We start from the raw sequence: 20,105 nt of genomic DNA on the forward strand, positions 1-20,105 counted from the left end.
CCGGACAATGATAGATATTGGCAAAACTTCAGATAAGAGATGCTGTGAGTTTATTCAAAGCAAGCTTTATAAGCCGCTGTACATGATTTAGGGCCTCGTATTCAGTATTCAGTTTGAAAGACATGCAGGCATGTTCATACGTCCAATACACAAAAATTTAACATCAATCAAAGATAACTCGTCATGCTTAACATACAGTACAATATTATCTAGCACATACTGTATATCAAGGTAGCACGGTAGCATGCACACAATCATTTGGAGATTTACATTTTTTGTAATACTACCATTATGGTAGGCTTCGTAACTACTTTCATTTTTTAACTTTCTGCTAACAAGCTCCTGCCCTCACTTCAGCTGCATGTCTTTTATTTCTTCATTTATTTTGCCTTTTAACTTGCCGTAACAAAGCTGCTGGGTGCTAATCGACAGTAATGCACGTGAAGTGGTTGGGTGAAGGTCGGCGTTTCTGGAGGATGTGACGTCGTCTTAAAGAGTACGTGAGAAGGCACGGTGCTGAAGGTTGCTGATGTTAGTGATATATCCTGATTTTTGGTTCTCCCCAGGTCTGTTTTAAGAGTGGCTACAGTGACGATGAGATTGAAGAGCCCTCGCGACTTTAAACCACTCCCTCCACCTGCCTCCTCCTCCGCCTCCCGCCGCTGACCTTCACCACAAACTCCAACCGAGCGCAAATCTTAGGAATTCAGTGAATGTTGACCTGTATTTATGAGCTGTATTAAAAGTGTATTATAATTAAAGAAAAAAAGTATGAGTTTAAAGATTTTGTACATTTGTACTTGAATTTATGTCTAGATGTATATTTTCACTAAAGGTTGTATTGTACAAAAAGCCATAAAAGTACCACTTGAATGCATACATTACATTATTATTTCCTTTTAATTTTCTTTTGGAATGAGTATGGGTAATGTGTATTGGGGAGATTTTCAAGAAGCACAGTACCAGTAGTCTTTTTATTTTCTTCAATGTAGCATAAAGCCTTTTTGTTTTTACATGTGCTATATGTTTGGCATTCATTTGGCCTATGTGATGTGGTGTTAGTGCATTAGATCCTCTTGGTTCCAGACTAACCTTAAGCCTCCACATCTTTCCAGGCTCAGGTAGATCTGAATGAAGAGTATAGACCCAAATGATAGAGAGGAATCGAGTCGAGTTTAACATTGCTGTGTTGATGTCATGCTACTTCAACTTTCCCATATCTCTGTCTACCCCTTTAATTAAATTTAGCATAATTGAGTAGTAAACCCTCTTTTGGATGCATGTGTCAATTCAGTTCTAAAAAGTGCGTAGATTTATTTTGAATGATCTTTTAGTCAGCGCGTGCAACGTTAAGTACATTTAAAATACAAAGGGGATACAACACAGGCCATTCTCTGTGATACTGAATCATTCCAAGACTTTTAAACTCTTTCATGAGCTGCAAAAGGCTCAGAACTTTGATTTCAGACATCAGACATTGATTTATTCTTATTCTTTGTTCTTCTCTGCTTTGGTAGTACTATATGGCTTTTCTTTGTTTTTTCTGCTGTGACCAGCTAATATGAGGCTGCAGAGTGCATATTATTTCCCCTTGAAATTTCTTAGTAATTTGCTCCCCCTAATTTTAGCATACCAGAAAGCCCACACTTGGATGACTACAGAATGATTTGAAATGGAGAGACTGATGTTGATGATGGCACTGTATCAGGGATCTGACCTGCAGTGGCTTCATCTAGGTAACAAATTGATGTTGCATCAAACTAACTTCCATTGATTCAGCTGTCAGCAGCTATTAGCCTCTGCACTGAGCCAAGAAACAGCCTGCTTTGGCCTCTGTGCCTGTTGATCATAGATTGCACGATGCCTGTTTGCCGCATATCCTGCTAGTAGACCTCCAGTTAGATTCCATGGCTAAAGCTGGGCTAGTGATGAAACTCAAAGTTGTTCATCATGATAGCATCCACCCTTGACTCCGTATGTTGTTCTCTCATAGGAATAACTTGAGACAATTGCTTGTACTGTATGTGTGTACACCGGGAACAAGTGGGGAAATAATGTGTAAACTCCCACCTGCAGAGTAATGATGATCTGTGTACAGGAACTTTTGCCCTCTTGCATAAACAAGATTGTTGTGCCTTTCTGTTGTGTTTTTGTTTCCTCCCAAGTTAAACAATCATGAAGAAGTTCAGAATACTGTTATAACCAGGATTCATTATGTTCTCTATTTATTTCTCACTAGCATTTCAGAGGCATTTGAAGCGATTTTGCTTGTGAGGCTTTTTACTCCCCGTTTGAATGCTGTGAATACTCAATCTGGACATGTTAGCTTTGTATGTGTATATTACACTGTATGCCAGTGCAGCTTTTGTTAAATCTGTGCCGTAAATTTGCTACACCCGTGTGCAGTTAAAGTTCTGTTACCTGCAAGGGTTAAATTAATTTGAATGATTTTTATTTCCACAAAAGACAATGTCTGCCTTTTTCAGTACAATAATTTAAAATCACGTATGGATTTGAAATGTCACTCAAGTTCATTTTTACCTGTTTAAGACTACATAAGTTTAAAATGGTACATGTATAACTCCCAATCTAATAACCAATTTGGCAACTTTGCTTGTTCTTAAATGTTTTCTTCTTTTGTACATTCCATTTTCAGAATCAGGAATCAAATATGCATTCAGCTGTCGTTTGCTTGTTGTCACATGAGTTTCTGAGTGTCTTTTTTTCCCTCAGGCACATTTTGAAGCTGATTTCTCTTGCCTATGTAGATTTTAGCCTTTTAGCTCTTTAGCCTCAAAAACCTTGTAAATTATGTATTTCTAACATGTAAGTAAGCTCTAACACACATTCACTGTGTTTGCCACCCATGCCTCTGTCATTGTTTGGAGTAACTTTACTTGTACACCATCCATACAGTATAGCAGTCAAGAAATTCTGTTTCATTGCACTATGGTGTATGTTTGGACAATGACGATAGGAAGTGTCTTTAACTTTTTTGCCAATGATACCAAAAGCTACATAAATCAAACTTGCTTTCTTATCTGAAGAATTTACTAAAGACTGACCGCCTTTATTTTATGTGCCAATTACAGAGTTGGGTTCTGATATGCCAACTTTTTTCAACTTCTTTATCCTTCCGTCCATTTTGAGAGAAATTCCTTCACATAAAGGAACGTAAAACAACTCAACAGTTTTGAATGTCCGCACTAAGTGCATTGTAATGCCTGTTTTAAAAAAATACATATGTTTTAATACTCAAGCATGTATTGGTTTGTAATACTTCAGGTTCCTTGTATATGTAAATGATGACCTTCTAGTGCCAACATATCTTACTGGTATCTGAGGACAACTTTATAAATGGCAAGGTGACCAGCTGAGATGGCCCAGTTTGAAAACAAGTATTGATTCTCTTCTGTTTCCATCCAAGGCACTGATGGTGATGGTCATTCCCCCAAAATATTGGGATGAGTTGAGAAGGTAGAGATCCTCAGTTCATTTATGTCACTTGAGTCGGGTTTAGGGGATAACATAAGAACATAAAAAATGTAAAAAAGTGCTAGACCTTCTCCAGGGTTTTGCACTTTTCTGTCTAGATATGTTACTTAAGTGATATTGTCAAGGGAGGGAAGAATACCAAATGTATTATTGGTATTCAAACTGGGCCTGGGACTTGATTTTTGTTTCTTCTTTTTTGTATCTGTACAGTCATGTCATTCAACCACTGCAGTCATTGTTAATTCTTGTACAAGTTGTATCACTGGTTGTTGTACCATATCAGACATTTGTAATTATGAAATAATACACTGCCATTTGTATAAAAATACTAGTGTCACGACTTCTTTGTATCATCTCGTTTTGTTGCGTATAAATAGGCAAAGAGAGATGGGAAGGGTAAAAAAATAGTGTCATGTTCATCATGTCATGTGACGCATGTTATAGTCAACATACCAAAATTTGCTGCATGTTGGATTTTATTCCAAATGTTCACTGTTACTTGCTTTACCCATAATATAGAAATTCACGAAAGATTGTTTTTTTTCTATTGGACCGTGGTCTTCATTCACACACCCCCACCCCGATTTGAGAGGTACTTTGGGACACACTGAAAAGGGTAGGTTAGATCTCCAAGGGCATTTTCTCTACTTTTTTTCATTGCCAAGTGGTCGATGCTACCCACAATTAATCTTTGTTAGTAAAATAATTAAGGCAAATGATGGCAATCTGTTTCTGCTATCTGGATTTCAGCAGTCCCGTGATGGCAACAATAACAAAAGAAAAAAAAATCACGGTCACTCATTGGATATTTGTTAAGTCAGTCAACAGAAAACTGGAGTTTGATTGGTCGCTGACGTTGTACTCCTCCCCTCATGGCGAAGCTGTCACACATACCACTTCCTGGTGTGATTGGTCAGGGGGGACGCAACGCTGTATTAACGATGGCTTGTCAACCATCATTTCATTTATTTAGGAAGAATATTTTGAAAGAATAAGAGATTTATTGCACGAAAAGAAGGCGGAGAGCCGGTGGTAGTTGTCACGAGCAGTGTTAGCACTCTCGTCGCACTACGCGCTGCTTGCTCTCTCCGTGTGCTAACTTGTCTCCACTGTGCTAGTTAGCTCACAGTAAATATTAGCAAGCGTAGCTAGCCTGCTTACTGTTTATTGCTAAAATGGCCACCATGGAGAAACTGATGAAGGCCTTTGAGTCTCTGAAGTCATTTCAACAACAACAGGGGCCACCAAGCGCCGAGGAGCTTGTCCAGAAGCAGTAAGTTGGTTTATGCAGAACGGCCTCTGGGCTACACAATTAGCTTAACGTTAGCTCGACAGCTAAAGTTAGTGCCTCTCTGGTAACCAAGGTTTGGCTAAAAGTTAACGTTAGCTTAATGCTCATTGCGATAACAAATTGGCAACCATTGCTAATATTTACGGCTTTCTGCTATTTAAATATGCATGTCGACAGAGGTTATGCCAATGGTTAGCGAGACTGCTTCCATTGTTATTATCGTTATCCTAATGTCGGATAACTAAACACATTAGAAGGGGCGTGGAGCGCAGAAAGCGTAGCTTAACGTTACAATCATTGATGCCCACGCACCTGAAACTGAGATTAGGGAGAAATTAGATGGTTAATCGTCTTGAATAACAAATAGTCTCTGAAGAATGAGCGTTTTGAAGACCTCGTTAATAATTTGAGCTAACATTATATAGGAAATTGCTCAGAATTTTAAAACTGTTACTTTTGTTGAAGATCAGATAAATTACTATTCTAGTTTCTTGGACCGACGTCATTTGCACACTATTCTGATCCATGGATCAAGTGGTGCTGTAGCGATTAGGACCTACTCAAGGAATCGAGCTTTTCATTCCCGAAACACTTGTCAGGCACCTCCAGGAACCACACTGCCCTCTTTTCCACCTTTTTCAAATGTACAAATTGAGCTATTCAATCATGTCAAGGAGATCAGTTCAATTATATGTTAAGCAACAGTGTCTGTTCATCTCTGGCATGATGCTCTGTAGCACAAAAGTTGCTACGAGGTTTTAGAGTTTAAACCGAACCAGCACACTCATCTGCCATACCAGATGGCCCCCAAAATTGATTTGTTTTGTCAGCAATAAATCTTATATAATGAGCTGCAAACATGCATACATAACATACAGCTAAATATTTATTAGGCTTTACAAGTATTATAATATAAGATTCAAAACTGTTAATCAAGATAGTCTTTAAACTCAGTTTAAATTTATTGAGCCATTGAGAATATAGCTTTGGGGAAAGACATGTCTTTCCCATAATGCATTGAGCCTCTGTAATCAGTTTAAATCAGATGTCGTGCTAATACTACAAATTCCTTCCGCTTATAAAATTATCAATCCCCTGTCAGTGTGACATTGCAGCCAGTTGTGAATCAAGCTTCACTGATTAAGTGTTGAGTATTATGATTGCATGTGATCTGTACAGTGGCAGGCTTGGCTCATCTCTAAAAAGTAATTGTTGCATTTGTACTATGTCTGTAGTATTTAGAAAGTTTACACTCAGTTGGTATTAAGCATAAAACTAATTCAGTCTACAGTTCTGCAATGAATCCTCCCAATCAAAGCCATGTTTAGTTTTTGTTTAAACTGTTTTGAGAGAAAAGCTGATATATGATTAAATGAAGTTATGTAGGAAAGCCTTGCATATATTGTTGTATGTAAGTATTAGTGATGCAATACATATTAATTTGATCTTCTGTGTTTTCCTGTGACCCCTCATTAAAGTTGATTAACTCAACATTACATTCCTTATCATGTGAGAGGGTTCAGCTGCAGAATCGGTATCTTAGATTTTGCTCTTGTGAGACTCCACTTAAGCACTTTAACATGTAAAAGCATTTCATAGACCTTCACGTGGCTCTATTTTCTGTCGTGTTTACGGAAGCTAGCTCTGTTATTTGGTCAGGCACTGACCTCATTCAGTGGCTGTAAGCAAAAGCTTTATTTAAGATCCTGTTTAGAGATTCAGAGATGTTTGGACTTCTGGTTGTGGAATTTCTCTCAGGTGCTGCCTCCCTGTCTGAACCCAGTTGTTCTCTGTTGCATTCTCTTCTTCTTCTCTTTTGCTGCCTGTAATTTTCAATCCCCTTTTTTATGTTCCCCTACTTTCTTTCACAGGAAAAAGGAACAGGCTACCACAAAAAAGGACAGGGTCACCCACTGTTTGACAATATGTGAAAACATTGTGGCTCAATCTCTGAGGTACGTCTTGCTCTTTTTATTTTTTTATGTTAGCTAATGATTTAAGTTAGACTTAATAGAGAACAGATATTCCCACTTCTAATTGTATGCATTGTATTGGCTCAGTTGTGTGCATAATATCACTGAGGTGGCCTTTTTCTCTTTCAAACTGTAGAGACAATGTTTGAAACTTTTACTTTTTAAATTTACACCATACAGAATAAATTGTACTATTATGTCAGTGTTAACAAATAGCATTTTGTGGTAATTACTAAAAAGCACAGTTGCGTTTAATTAGCAGTTGCCTTGTTTTTCACCTTTTATTAGTTATTGTATGTGAGAATAAAGTAGTTAGTTAGTTATGGATTTTTGTTTTCTGTAGGCACTGTAACTGCTTAACACTGTAACTTCCATTTAGAACCATGTATAATCCTATTTGTCACTTCTTCTCTAATAAATAGCAATTCCATTGCATAGAACTTGATAATACTGTACTTGGCTGTTTTAATCTCTGTATTTACAGTACAAGGTTTTCTGTGTGAGAAAGAGAGAGGTGTTTAAAACATGCCTGAATGGATGAATACCACTTGTTTGGGCGTGTTCATTTCAGTGTTTGTCACCCGTTCAAAATAGTCATGTTGACAGACATAAACAATGTCTGTTGTAAGTTAAATAAGTGTGTGCTTGGTGACATTAAATCTTTTTTTTTTTTTTTGGTCCTGGGAGCAGAACATCTCCAGAGTTTCAGAAACTGCTTGGAATCGCCATGGAGATGTTCCTGCTGTGCAGCGATGACAGTGAATCAGATGTCCGGATGGTAGCTGATGAGTGCCTGAACAAAATCATAAAAGTGAGCAAAAACTTTTAAATCTTTATTATTTTCTTTTCTTTTTTCATCTAATAATGGAACAGTAAAATTATCATAAGTCGGTTTACATTATCTGCTTAAGACATGGTACATTTACAGAGTAAAGTCAGAGTAACTGTGATGTGTTAATTTTTTTTTTTATTCAAATGTAATAATGTATAGGTTTAACATTTGTAATTTTTATCTTTAGGCTCTGATGGACTCCAACCTGCCCAGACTGCAGCTGGAACTGTACAAAGAAATTAAAAAGGTAATTAGATTTTTGGTTCTTAAGCCATTTTGTTTTCCTCATTCAATGATAACCCAGGTTTGATATTTGTTAAACATAACATTAAATGGTTGATGTTTTTTTTTTATGTTGAGAGGGAAATGACGATGATGTTAATATTGTTTTGTGTTTCGTTGTAGAACGGTGCCTCTCGGAGTTTAAGAGCAGCTTTGTGTAGGTTTGCTGAACTTGCCCACCTCATCAGACCACAGAAATGCAGGTAGACACACAAAAGCCTGAAAAGAAACAGTTTCTACTAAATTTGCGGAAATATTTAGTTATGCATGTACAAAGTAAAAAGTACAGCATACTTTTTGGCTCATGTCTCATTATCTCTATTGTTTAAAATGATTTGTGCTTAAGTGGCAGTGGGGTTTACAGGTGTGGTGCTGTCAGAACACGAAGGCTGGTAGTTCTGCCGCTTTGTTTCCTTGTGTTATCCGGTTGTGAATTAGATTTTTGAAAGTGGTTTAAGATCCCGTCATCAGTAAAGTGTGCATTGTGCAATACATGTAATAAAAACACATGGAATGGTTGCATTAAGATCTAAAGATGAAAGTAGTTGGATTGAACTCCTACCTGTGAGAACATTCCACTTTAAAAGTTGCCAGTAGCCTTTCAACAGCTGCAGCTGTGTTGCTAGCTAAAGCATTAAAAGTAGTTGAACATAATCTCTGCACTACAACCATTTATTATGCTGCCAATGTTGTTCTTTTTGCACAGTCACCCACATTCTCTTGCATTCTTATCCTCTTTGTGTTGTTACACTGCCTACATCAACTTCATGTGCAAGAAAGCTGCTTCGCACCACCAAAAGTGTGATTTGCGATACAGCAAAATAAATGAGAGCATAACATGAAACAATAGAAAACCTGTCATTGCATGATGTATAATCTCATATTGCACAGACCTGCTCACAAACCATATTTGTTTATGCTGCAAATGAGGACATTTTAAAATTTTAAAATAAATTTTAAAATATCTAAAGCTTAGTTGAGTTTAAACACAAACTTTTGCGACCTGAATTAAAGTGCTGTCACGGTTTTAGTATTCAGTATTTATTTTCTCACAAATTTTGTTTATGGAGTAATAACATTCCAATCTACAATGCGGCTACTTATATTTCTGAATTGCTTCAATTTTCCTCCCCCCATCTCCCTCTTGTGGTGCAGACCCTACCTGGTCAACCTGTTGCCATGCCTCACTAGAATCACCAAGCGGCAGGAGGAGACGGTGCAAGAAACGCTGGCTGTAGCAATGCCCAAGATTATGGTGGCTTTGGGGCACTTTGCCAATGATGGAGAGGTCAAGGTATTCACACAAAGCAGAGACACTAGATATTGTGTGGAAAGTATGTTTGGGTTTAAATAATTGTTGTAACAATTTCTAATGTCTAGATAAATTGATTTTTTTTTTTCTACTTCCTTTCTGCTCCAGCCCATCAAGTTCAATTTGGTGTCTCTGAAATTAAATCTTTTATCCCTCATCCCTCATATCTGCCTACTACCTACACACCTAAGGCACCCACTGCACTTTCCAATTACAAAACTAAACCTCAAGTGTATATAAATGACTACAAGAAAAATTACCAAAAAACTAAATTAACCAAATATCTGGATAAATCCAACACTGCAAACAAATACTAATGATTAGGAAACAGGAACAGACTAACAAATGGCTCCTGTGGCAGTTTTTATTGTAGCTCAACCATTTTTGTACCAGGTACTGCTGAAGTCATTTGTGGCCAACCTAAAGTCCAGCTCGCCAACCATCAGACGCACAGCAGCGAGCTCGGCTGTCAGCGTATGCCAACACTCAAGACGTACCAGCTACTTCTACACCTGGCTCCTTAATGTGCTGCTAGGTAGGATGTACTCGCACACAAACTTGCCTTCATGAACACTTGCATTACCTTGTATATTTGTGTACAAGGTTTTTCCTGTTCTATGACTATAATTTCTGTAGCACTTTTCAGCTAAAATCAGCAACTGCTTTTAGCTCCAGTACACAGGCTACAGACGTTTAAACAGGTCTTGAAAACCCAAATACTTATTTTTCCTCCCTGTTTTCAGGTCTGTTGCTTCCAGTGGATGAAGAGCACCCCAGCCATCTGATTCTGGGGGTGCTGTTAACACTTCGCTACCTGATGCCTCTGCTGCAGCAGCAAGTCAACACCACCAGCCTCGAAGGAAGTTTTGGAGTCATGAGAAAGGAGGCTGACGTCCAGCCGACACCAGAACAACTGCTGCAGGTAGAAAGGGAAAAGGTGATTGTGCACGTCAGAAAGTGTAATTGTGTTATCAAATTTCTCTTATTTTTTTTTTCTTTTTCAAAGGTGTATGAGCTGACCCTATACTACACACAACACTGGGATCACAATGTGGTCACAGCGGCTCTGGAGCTGCTGCAGCAGATGTTCAGGACTCCCCCACCAGAACTCCTGCACATTCTCATCACTGTCGGTAGCATTCCACATGCCACCGTGTTTCGCCAGGACACTGAGAGCCGCGCACGTTCCAGCAGCATTCTCGAGCTTATTGGTAAACAAATCAATCAGGCAGAACTCGATAAACCTTTTGTTGTCCTTTGTTTGCCATGTACTGTGAGGCCTGTAGTGCTTTTACTTGTTTTACTCTGTAATTTAGATACAAATGTATCTGTTTCATGTAGCTTATGTTCAATAACCCATACTGACAGACTTAACCGGGATCTTTTAATATTATCATTAAACTGTCTGGAGCTTTTCTTTACTTTCTGCTGTGCTCTGTTTGTAGCCTTTTTCTTTGCTAACTTTTCTCCTGTTGTCAGCAAATAACTCTTTGTTTCCTGTGAGTCTTTCTAAGCTTTTGCTGCTTTTCTCTTCCTCACCCTCTGTTTCTGCTTCCTATTTCCTGACATTTCCAGCGGGGGGAGGGTCTTCCAGCAGTCCACTCCTTCTCAGGAAACCGAGAGGTGACTAGTCTATTAATCTCCTCCAGTCATTTACTTACTGATGTTCGAGTCAGGGTTTGGCTAATGGAGCAGTGTCATCTGATTTATTTGTTTATTTTCTCTGCTTAGCTGTTGACACCTTTTAATAAACCATGTCCAATAGCACAAAACAAGGTAGCTGCAGGTTTTTATTTGGAATGCAATCCGACACTAAATCCTGGGTATGGATAATTTACTTCTAAGTCTTTCTCTTAAGATGGAGTTAATCCTGGTGTAGTTTGCTGATGTCAAACCTTTTGTTTCCAGGTAAAATTCTCTCTGGAGAGGAGGATGGGTTGGAGGATGATGCTGAGAGGACAGAGGTCACCACTGGCACCTTCACAGGTGAGACAAACCCACCAGGAGGCAGAATGTACAGTGCATGGAAGCTGTCACAGTCATACTGACTGTACCTCATAACTTCTCAGTTGAAATTAGATGGTAATGCTCCATCCTGTAGTAAAGGGCTTTTATGTATTCCTTCAGCATCTGTTGTTGGTGCAGATGCCTCTTCCACTGCCCAGGTGGACATCATCACTGAGCAGCCACGTTCCTCACAGCACACCCTGCAGCCTGGTGACTCTGTGGACCTCAGTGCATCCTCAGAGCAGGCTGGTGGTGGCACATCTGCATCAGATACTCCAGAGTCACCCAATGACGAGGAAATGCTGAGTCGGAGCTCCAGCGGTGGAGCAAATGTCACCCCAGAGACAGCGGACTATACCACACCAGAGAATGCCACACCGGATGGAGGGCCTTCAGGAGATGGCGGGACAGTGCTAGGCATTAATGATCGCTCACTTCCACCAAGTGACTCCTCTCAGACAACCACAGAGGGACCGGACTCAGCTGTCACCCCTTCGGATGTAGCAGAACTGGTCAGTTTGACTGTGTGGGCGTGAAATTGGGATAGGTGAAGTAAATTTATGTCAGAACTCCTCATTCAAACACACAGGACACTAGTCTTGTTATGACTTTCTGGCGGAAAAATTAAAGCCATGGTATTTGTTTGATAGTTTTGTTTTAGTTTTAGGGAAACTTTTCTTGAGGAACTAATTAGATGAAGTGAACAGGTTATGTTTGAGGTTTCATAATTTGGACAGTGGCAGACTTACATCTACCTCCCCCAAAACCACAACTTAAGTATGACAAACTTTTTAACAGTTCTGCTGCTATACACCCCCTTCCCATCCTTCTCCTCACTTCGCCGCAGTCACACCCTCCTCTGCCGCAAGTGACTGAGCTGTCCCCACCCTCACCAGCCTCCACTGAGGGTCCGGATGTCGCAGATGACTCTTCTGTCTACACTGCTTCGTCGTTGTCGTCTTCTTTCTCTTTCTCTTCCTCTTCTTCATCTTTCTATGCCACCAGCTCCTCTAACACTAGTGACAAGGTCAGCCAATTGGCCACTTTGTACAGATTGGGACAGGCTTGCTTGTCTGGAAAGTTTTGGCTTTCTTCATTCTTTCTCCTTTAGTTACCTTGTTGTCTGAACCCATACACAAAATTTGTCCTGCTCATTGCAACTTTACCTGTCTGTGTATCATATCCCTTCTTTTTTTACTTTGTACTTTTTCCTTCTATCCCAGTGATTCCCCCCCAGAAATGAGATGCTTTTGAAAGTCTGTTTTACTAGCTTGCCATATTCAAAAGTAGAAGCATGAAGCCCCTCTGTTCTTTGTTTCCAAAAATGTGGTTCCCCCTCTGCTTTTAAGAGGCTGCTACAGGCTTTTTTTTTTTTTTTTCAGCTCAAACAAAAGTTGGAGAAAACATGTTTTTCTTTTTTTTTTTCTCAAGAAATTCATGACTACTCCATAGATAAATCTTAGTGGGAAAGGAGTTTTCACCATACTAGTCCTGTGGTAAAGACCATGGCAATGACCTAGGCAATCTTCATTTATCTCAAAGTAGGAATAACACTCTCCTAATCAAGGGAGGATTGATGTCAGAGTTGGGTGGTTTGAAACAAAAGCTTACTCTTCTCATCTGGAATGTTACAAGAACATTTCTCAAAACTGTGCTTTTTTTCTAGGAGAAGTTATAAATTGCATTAGTTCTGAGCATGATTTAGTACAGTTTTGGGGGAATGTTTGCAATTTTGGTCATTTGTTGTGCTCTGTCTTTGTCTTCAACCCAGCAAATCTGACTCGAGAATTAACTGGCTTGAAATTCTTTAGGTGTTGTTTGCATGTGGTTGTATTTAAAATAGACTTGTTAAATTTGGTTTATGTTTGAAGTTAAGTTAGGTCCTTTCTAGAGATGTTTGTTTTATCTTTGCTTAAGGTGCTGGATGGAAGTGAGAGTCAGTATTCTGGCATGCAGATTGGAACACTACAGGATGAAGAAGAAGAAGGAGCAGCACCCTCCTCGCAAGAGGAACCACCAGAGCCACCATTCATGCAGTCAGCACTGGGTGTGTTTGTTGTACACATAAACACACAAATGGAGGCTGTCATTGAAGACCGTTCCCTGTCTGACATTCAGCTTTGGTTGTGCTTGTCATTTCTGTATTTATAGCTCTGAGCAAGCCTCATCTCTTTGATGGCCGGGGACACAACCGGCAGGGCTCAGATAGTAGCGTAGACCGCTTCATACCAAAGGACGAACCGGCTGAACCCGAACCTGACAACAAGGTAAACACAAAAAAAATAAAACATGCCAGCTTTTCACTGGGGTAATGCAAAATAAAAGTAGGAAATGGAAGGTTGATGTCAATTTAACTGATCGTTTAACTTTCTACCTTTTTGTAGCCATCACGAATAAAGGGTCCAATTGGACATTATACAGATCAGGGGGTGGAACCACTGGTTCATTGTGTACGGCTTCTTGCTGCTTCTTTCCTATTGACAGGACGAAAGAATGGTAAGCGATCAGTAGAAACTACGCAAAAAGGAGCAAATGCTTCTTTTCAATTGAAGGAAATACATTATAGTACAACTGAATCTGAGTTTTGAGATGTGCTTGTAACATAAATGTATGAACTTAAAAGTTCAGAAGGATCATAGCTTGGTAATACTTTTGGTCTGTGCTTTTCCAGGTCTTATCCCTGACAAGGAGGTGCGAGTGAGTGTGAAGGCCCTAGCAGTCAGCTGTGTTGGGGCAGCAGCAGCGCTCCATCCCGAAGCTTTCTTTAATTCCCTCTACCTGGAGCCGCTGGACGGTATTCCAGCAGAAGGTATGGCAAAAAACAATGGTGAGATTTCTGTTCACTGAGAATAACATTAAAAACAAAAACAAAAGAAAATGTAAACTAGCACCAGATATGGCATGCCATCAGTTTGAAAGACTGGTTTAGGATGGATGAATAACAGTTGCTCATTGCTAAGCTAATCAGTTAAACAGCTGGTTGGATCTTTCTCTTTACCTTAAACTCTGTAGTATAGTAGATAGGTTGGAGATTTTCCTCTTGTTGTAAATGGATTTATCTGGTTAACGTTTTTTTTTCCCCTTTTGGAAAATGGGTGTGCGCCTTGCATTAAACCTTGTGGCGTCACAGGAGAGGATGAACCAGTGTCAGATTGCAGTTTTACAAAACTCTTAAATTGCAAGCATTGCAATACATCGGCTTTTCTTTTTTCCCCTCTTCCCAACATTTCATCACAGTTAACATAAACACTATATGGGTTTAGTGGGTGAAGAGGGGACGAGGGCAACTGCAGGCTAAGTGAAGACAGTGCTGTTGGGATTTGTTTATTCAACAGCTGTTTCATATATTGTGTCTACTCTCTCCACTAATGGTGGGTTTTTTTGTTACATATATCAAGCATTGTGGTCACAGCCTTGTGAGGAGAAAACACCTGAGTGGGTAGACTAATGATACTTAAGCTTTAGAAATTTGAATAAATGCTTGGAGTTAATAATGTCAAGTTTGTAGTTGTAAATTGAATGTAGCTGTCGAAGACTTTATTGCCATCACTGTTGATGTGCCTTCAGCAACATTACTGACCAGCTTCCTTTTTGGCGTGTCCTTGCAGAGCAGCAATATATCAGCGACGTGCTATGCCTCATTGACCATGGGGATCCTCAGATCAGAGGGGCTACATCCATTCTCTGTGGAGCCATCATACAAGCTGCACTCACAAAAACACGTTACAACATACATAACTGGCTGGCCAGTGTGGGAATTGCAACCGGTTAGTGTGTGCATGTCATAGCATTGACATGTTGAAATCTTGGGTATTATTTCATGGTGTCCTTCTCACCTGTCTGCCCTGTCCCTCTCAAGGTAACCCTCTGTCCCTGTTGGACTTGTTGCCTTTGCTCCAGAGATCTCTGAAAGATGAATCCTCAGTCACCTGCAAGTTGGCTTGTTCTGCAGTGAGGGTGAGACACAACTTTTGGATGAGTGTCACTAGTCTGTGCACTGTGTGTTTTTGTGATTCTGATATTTTAAATTGGATTTGTTTTAGCATTGCATCATGACTGTGTGCAGCAGTACTATGAGTGAACTTGGCCTGCGGTTGTTGATAGACCTACTGGCTCTGAGAGACTCTTCCTATTGGCTTGTTCGCACTGAGCTCTTGGAGACCCTGGCAGAGATGGACTTCCGGTAGAACATATTTATTTTGTGTTGAATTAATTGTTTTGGCAGCTTAATTATGAACTTTAAATTTGATTTGATCACACACTGTAATATTGTCTGATACATAATCACTTCTCTTTCCTTTGTTTTAGGTTAGCTAATTTCCTTGAAAGAAAAACTGACAGTTTGCACAAAGGGGATCATCACTACACTGGGGTAAGTGCTCCACTCAACCTTTCTTGTATTTCTTATGTATATATGCAAAAATAAACTCTTGAAATCTTTTTAGACACATGAAGAGTGTACCTTTTCCAGTTAACCGTTGTTGCTCACTGTGGTGCCTATGTTGTCAACACTTGTGTTTGTGTAGCAACTGAGGCTGCAGGAGAGAGTCCTCAATGATGTTGTCATCCGTCTGTTGGGAGATGATGATCCAAGGGTGCGGCATGTAGCCGCCTCTGCTGTAAGCAGGTATAATCTTTTCATATGTACTGTATTATTGATCGTGTGTGTGTGTATACAAGATTTTACTGTTGCTGACAAGAATTTTATCAGATTTTCAGTACATTCATTAACAATATGTTTTTCGAATCATGTTTCTCTGCCTCTTTCTACTAGGCTGGTTCCTAGGTTGTTCTATGATTGTGACCAGGGCCAGGTAGACCCAGTTGTGGCTATTGCCCGGGACCAGAGTTCAGTCTACCTGCAGCTGCTTATGCATGAAACCCAGCCCCCCTCCCAGTTTACAGTTAGCACAATCACAAGGTATTAACATTTGCGTAATCACTGGCTTAGGATTTGATAAATTGAGAACACACACTAAAAATCATTTAGCATTAAATGTCTTTTTTTATTTGATCAGAGTTTTATTGAATTAGATTAGAAACACTATCCATTTGACTTTAACTGTTTGTTTTTAAACATTTGCAGATACCTTAATTCTAAGCAATTCTTGCCTACAGACATGTCAGACAGAGAAAGGACACAAACATTTGACCTGTTCCATCTCATGATCCACACCTGCCCTCTCAAATAAACACAGCTCATGACAAAACAACAGAAAATAACCTTTAAGTAACTGTGCTGTTTCTCTGCCAGGACATACAGAGGGTACAACCTTTCCAATGCTGTGTCTGATGTCACTTTGGAGAACAATTTGTCCAGGGTTGTTAGTGCTGTCTCCCATGCTCTAACCTCCTCTACCTCCAGAGCCCTAACAGTGAGTTTTAAGATATGCTTTCATTGTTGGCTGTTTAAGAAATTTCTGATTTATGTTTATTTTCACAACATGTTTAAATCCCATTCCTCTGTCTTCAACAGTTTGGTTGTTGTGAGGCCTTGTGCCTGCTTGCTTCAAAATTTCCAGTTTGCACTTGGAGCACAGGATGGCACTGCGGCTACGTTAGCTCCACTAGCAACTTTTCTTCCCGCTCTAGTCTTAACCGCAGTAGGGGAAGGACCCTCAGGTTTGTGAAAACTCTCTTAATGCCCTCCCAGTTGCCACATGTTTTCTTGGTGGAAAAACATTCTTGCTCTCCCTTCCAATTCCAGCTCCTTTTAACACAACTGATTATCTGCAATCTGTGTCCCTATACTCTGCAGTATATCACAATCAAACAGCGCTCCAGCCTCTTCATCCACTTCCGTAACTGCACCAGATTCTGAGCGGAGAAGTCTGACAGTGGGAATGGCCAATGTGGTCCTGTCTTTACTGTCCTCAGCCTGGTTTCCACTAGATCTCTCTGCACATCAGGATGCACTTTTACTTTCTGGCAATCTCCTTGCTGGTGGGTAATATCCACACAAATGTTGTGTATGAAGGTAGAAAATTATAGGACCTTTAAAAACATGCCACTAAAATAGATGGTTTAAATACAAACAGTAATTGTTACTAAATAACCTGTCTGATTATCTCATTTCCAGCTGTGGCTCCTAAATGCATGCGCAACCCCTGGGCTGGAGAGGAGGATGGCAGCAGTGGGAGCACAAACAGCAGTGGGGGTCCAAATAAGATGGAAGAACCATGGGCAGCACTGTCAGAGCGTGGGCTAGTGGTCATGGTGGAGCAGCTGTTTACGCATCTACTAAAAGTCCTCAACATCTGTGCCCATGTGCTGGATGACACACCACCTGGACCAGCAGTGAAGGTAACTCAGCACTTTTTTTGATTGGCTAACAGTCAAAGCACGTATTTGTTAGTCACATTGCGTGGTATTTAATTGTGACTATAAGTTGCATCTGTAGGTAACTGAACTGTTTCTTACTTTGTAGACCACCCTCCCTTCCCTAAGCAACACTCCCTCCCTTAGTCCGATCCGAAGAAAAGGAAAGGAGAAGGATGGTGCTGAGCCCACTACTGCCCCTATGAGCCCAAAGAAAAGCAATGAGGTCAACACAGGTACATGTATACCTGACTGTGCACCAACAGACTGTAGGTGCATCTCATCTGTGACTGAACATTTAAAGTATTTCTTTTTGTGAACAGGCAGACCAGCAGACAGCACAGGGTCAACAGCTGTAAACAAATCTACCACATTTGGCAGCTTCTACCACCTGCCGCCCTACCTCAAGCTCTATGATGTCCTCAAAGCTACACATGCCAACTACAAGGTCAGAACATATATTCATTGTAAAACACTTCATATCATAACTAGGGCTCTGTATTAAAAAAAATAAATAAAAAAATCAATTTTGATACTGGTTCCTTAACAGTATTTTTTGATACCTATTTGAACAACAATGAAATAACACTACAAATCTGGTTAATTTATCACCTTGGCATTTTTTCTAAAGCAGTTTTACAACATGAAAAATAAATTATTTACCAAAACTTAAAGTTCTCTGCTAACATATCTATGAATACAAATTAGTCAGTGTCAAATGCTTATTGGCTCACTGATGCTGATGAGATAGAAATATATTATTGAATGACAATCTTCAATACCCTATAGCCTTGAAGCAATTTTGTCATTGGAATAAATGTATTGAAGTTGGTACCCAGCCCTAATCATAACAAAGTGCTTTACAAGTTTAACAACCTAAATTGTAGTTGGCAGACGTTTGTGTTGAATTTACCAGTGACTGTTGTGTCACTTAGGTGACGCTAGATCTGCACAGTAATCAGGAGAAGTTTGGAAGTTTCCTGCGTGCCGCTTTAGATGTTCTGTCTCAGCTGCTTGAGCTGGCCACTCTTCATGACATCAGCAAGGTAAAAATGTTGACATTTGTACTAGATAGTGAAGGAAAAACTTTAATATGTGTTTATTGCGATCAGTAGAATATTGTGAGTTTTTATATTTACAGTGCGTTGAGGAAATTTTGGGCTATCTCAAGTCCTGCTTCTCCAGAGAACCAACCATGGCAACTGTTTGTGTGCAACAGGTCAGTAGCGTCATGCTAAGGTCTTATTGTAGGTTTTTACTTTTTTGTGTGTATGTGTGTGTGCGCGCATGTGTGTGGCAGTCTTTATGGTTCCTGCACTGAGCAGTGTGCTGCAACCGGTGTGACTCCACACAGAGTGAGGCTGGTTCCTGCCGACAGGGACTCTGAAGGCATTGGTTACCCTGTGCGATGGTTCCATACATTCCTATTTTATATAGAGTTTTCATTTCCTTCCACACAATTGTTGAAAGTTAAGAGATTTTGGCATGAAGTTGGAACTGTATTAACAATAGTGCATAAATTAAATGATCAGACAGACTTTGGAAATAGAAGTATGTACCTCAAATTTTTGAAAAGAACTCGAAAATATGTTCTTTTTCTGTAGTTTGTTTTAGATGTAGCATATTCCTAATGTAATTTCCATTCTAATGCTTGCTTTTGTTCTTTAGCTGTTGAAGACCCTGTTTGGCACCAATCTAGCCTCCCAGTATGAAGGTGTACTTAGTGGACCCAGTCGTTCCCAGAACAAGGCTCTTCGTCTTGGCTCTTCCAGCCTCCGACCAGGCCTCTACCACTACTGTTTCATGGCCCCTTACACACATTTCACTCAGGCTCTGGCTGATGCCAGTCTCCGTAACATGGTGCAGGCCGAACAGGAGCAGGACGCCTCTGGGTGGGTTTTTGCAAAACATGTTTGGCATGGGAGCAGACATTCAGTTTTTTGTGATGAGAAAAATTTATATGCAATGTGCACATTTTACAGAACCTTACTTCTTTTTCTACAAGGTGGTTTGATGTAATGCAAAAAGCTTCCAACCAGCTGAGGTCCAACATTGCAAATGCAACACGCAACAGAGGAGACAAGGTACATGTTTGTTTGGTTGTCTTTTAACGGAGATTGTTGTATCAAAGCATTGTGTTGCTTAAGCTAGGTTCTGCTGTTTCTGTTTCCCCAGAATGCCATCCACAACCACATTCGTCTATTTGAGCCCCTTGTTATCAAAGCTTTGAAGCAGTACACCACCAGCACCTCTGTGGCACTGCAAAGACAAGTGCTGGACCTTCTTGCCCAGCTCGTGCAGCTCAGAGTCAACTACTGCCTGCTGGACTCAGATCAGGTCAAACAAATAAACATGCTTTTATATGTCTATTTTGAACTTGTAGATTCTTGCTCACTCAGAAGGATATTTTCTGTCTTTTAGGTGTTTATAGGGTTTGTCCTGAAGCAATTTGAGTACATTGAAGTGGGGCAATTCAGGTACGTACTTACTTACTTTATGGATTGCCTAAAAGGAATTTCATAAACCCATTGGTCTCTCAGGCTATATTGGTTATGTGACTAAAGGTTCATCTTTGCTCACTCTTTTACCTTAGAT

The 20,105-nt window shown here is 39.9% G+C and overlaps 2 protein-coding genes and 1 non-coding gene across 8 annotated transcripts in view; all 3 read left to right on the plus strand.

The window, feature by feature from the left end:
• Nucleotides 1-3,835, plus strand: part of grk4 (G protein-coupled receptor kinase 4) — a 43,326-nt gene extending 39,491 nt beyond the window's left edge. For all 3 annotated transcript variants that reach the window (XM_067498136.1, XM_067498134.1, XM_067498137.1), the window contains exon 16: nucleotides 567-3,835. Coding sequence is in view for 2 of the 3 variants with exons in the window: in XM_067498134.1 (XP_067354235.1) it covers nucleotides 567-623 (57 nt within the window). In the remaining variant the exon portion in view is untranslated. The remainder of the gene's footprint in view (nucleotides 1-566) is intronic.
• Nucleotides 3,836-4,391: 556 nt separating this feature from the next.
• Nucleotides 4,392-20,105, plus strand: part of htt (huntingtin) — a 32,052-nt gene continuing 16,338 nt past the window's right edge. For 2 of the 4 annotated variants that reach the window (XM_067498139.1, XM_067498141.1), the window contains exons 1-34: nucleotides 4,392-4,768; nucleotides 6,658-6,741; nucleotides 7,450-7,570; nucleotides 7,779-7,838; nucleotides 7,997-8,076; nucleotides 9,029-9,167; nucleotides 9,579-9,720; nucleotides 9,929-10,107; nucleotides 10,192-10,396; nucleotides 10,761-10,808; nucleotides 11,094-11,171; nucleotides 11,313-11,704; nucleotides 13,110-13,239; nucleotides 13,344-13,459; nucleotides 13,577-13,688; nucleotides 13,864-14,001; nucleotides 14,801-14,959; nucleotides 15,052-15,149; nucleotides 15,236-15,375; nucleotides 15,501-15,564; nucleotides 15,719-15,819; nucleotides 15,967-16,113; nucleotides 16,447-16,567; nucleotides 16,669-16,814; nucleotides 16,951-17,135; nucleotides 17,272-17,495; nucleotides 17,620-17,746; nucleotides 17,834-17,958; nucleotides 18,446-18,556; nucleotides 18,652-18,729; nucleotides 19,179-19,402; nucleotides 19,516-19,594; nucleotides 19,686-19,847; nucleotides 19,932-19,987. In XM_067498139.1, the coding sequence (XP_067354240.1) occupies nucleotides 4,671-4,768; nucleotides 6,658-6,741; nucleotides 7,450-7,570; nucleotides 7,779-7,838; nucleotides 7,997-8,076; nucleotides 9,029-9,167; nucleotides 9,579-9,720; nucleotides 9,929-10,107; nucleotides 10,192-10,396; nucleotides 10,761-10,808; nucleotides 11,094-11,171; nucleotides 11,313-11,704; nucleotides 13,110-13,239; nucleotides 13,344-13,459; nucleotides 13,577-13,688; nucleotides 13,864-14,001; nucleotides 14,801-14,959; nucleotides 15,052-15,149; nucleotides 15,236-15,375; nucleotides 15,501-15,564; nucleotides 15,719-15,819; nucleotides 15,967-16,113; nucleotides 16,447-16,567; nucleotides 16,669-16,814; nucleotides 16,951-17,135; nucleotides 17,272-17,495; nucleotides 17,620-17,746; nucleotides 17,834-17,958; nucleotides 18,446-18,556; nucleotides 18,652-18,729; nucleotides 19,179-19,402; nucleotides 19,516-19,594; nucleotides 19,686-19,847; nucleotides 19,932-19,987 (4,469 nt within the window). In that variant the 5' untranslated portion in view covers nucleotides 4,392-4,670. Of the gene's footprint in view, nucleotides 4,769-6,657; nucleotides 6,742-7,449; nucleotides 7,571-7,778; nucleotides 7,839-7,996; nucleotides 8,077-9,028; nucleotides 9,168-9,578; nucleotides 9,721-9,928; nucleotides 10,108-10,191; nucleotides 10,397-10,760; nucleotides 10,809-11,093; nucleotides 11,172-11,312; nucleotides 11,705-13,109; nucleotides 13,240-13,343; nucleotides 13,460-13,576; nucleotides 13,689-13,863; nucleotides 14,020-14,800; nucleotides 14,960-15,051; nucleotides 15,150-15,235; nucleotides 15,376-15,500; nucleotides 15,565-15,718; nucleotides 15,820-15,966; nucleotides 16,114-16,446; nucleotides 16,568-16,668; nucleotides 16,815-16,950; nucleotides 17,136-17,271; nucleotides 17,496-17,619; nucleotides 17,747-17,833; nucleotides 17,959-18,445; nucleotides 18,557-18,651; nucleotides 18,730-19,178; nucleotides 19,403-19,515; nucleotides 19,595-19,685; nucleotides 19,848-19,931; nucleotides 19,988-20,105 lie in introns of all 4 variants that reach the window. The other 2 variants (XM_067498138.1, XM_067498140.1) reach the window with 2 other exon arrangements.
• On the plus strand, nucleotides 18,804-18,933 carry LOC137124723 (small Cajal body-specific RNA 14). The gene has a single exon (XR_010914033.1). It is a non-coding gene; the product is annotated as a small Cajal body-specific RNA 14 (non-coding RNA).

The sequence above is a fragment of the Channa argus genome, chromosome 3 (assembly GCF_033026475.1).
Source record: "Channa argus isolate prfri chromosome 3, Channa argus male v1.0, whole genome shotgun sequence".
Lineage (NCBI taxonomy): Eukaryota > Metazoa > Chordata > Actinopteri > Anabantiformes > Channidae > Channa > Channa argus.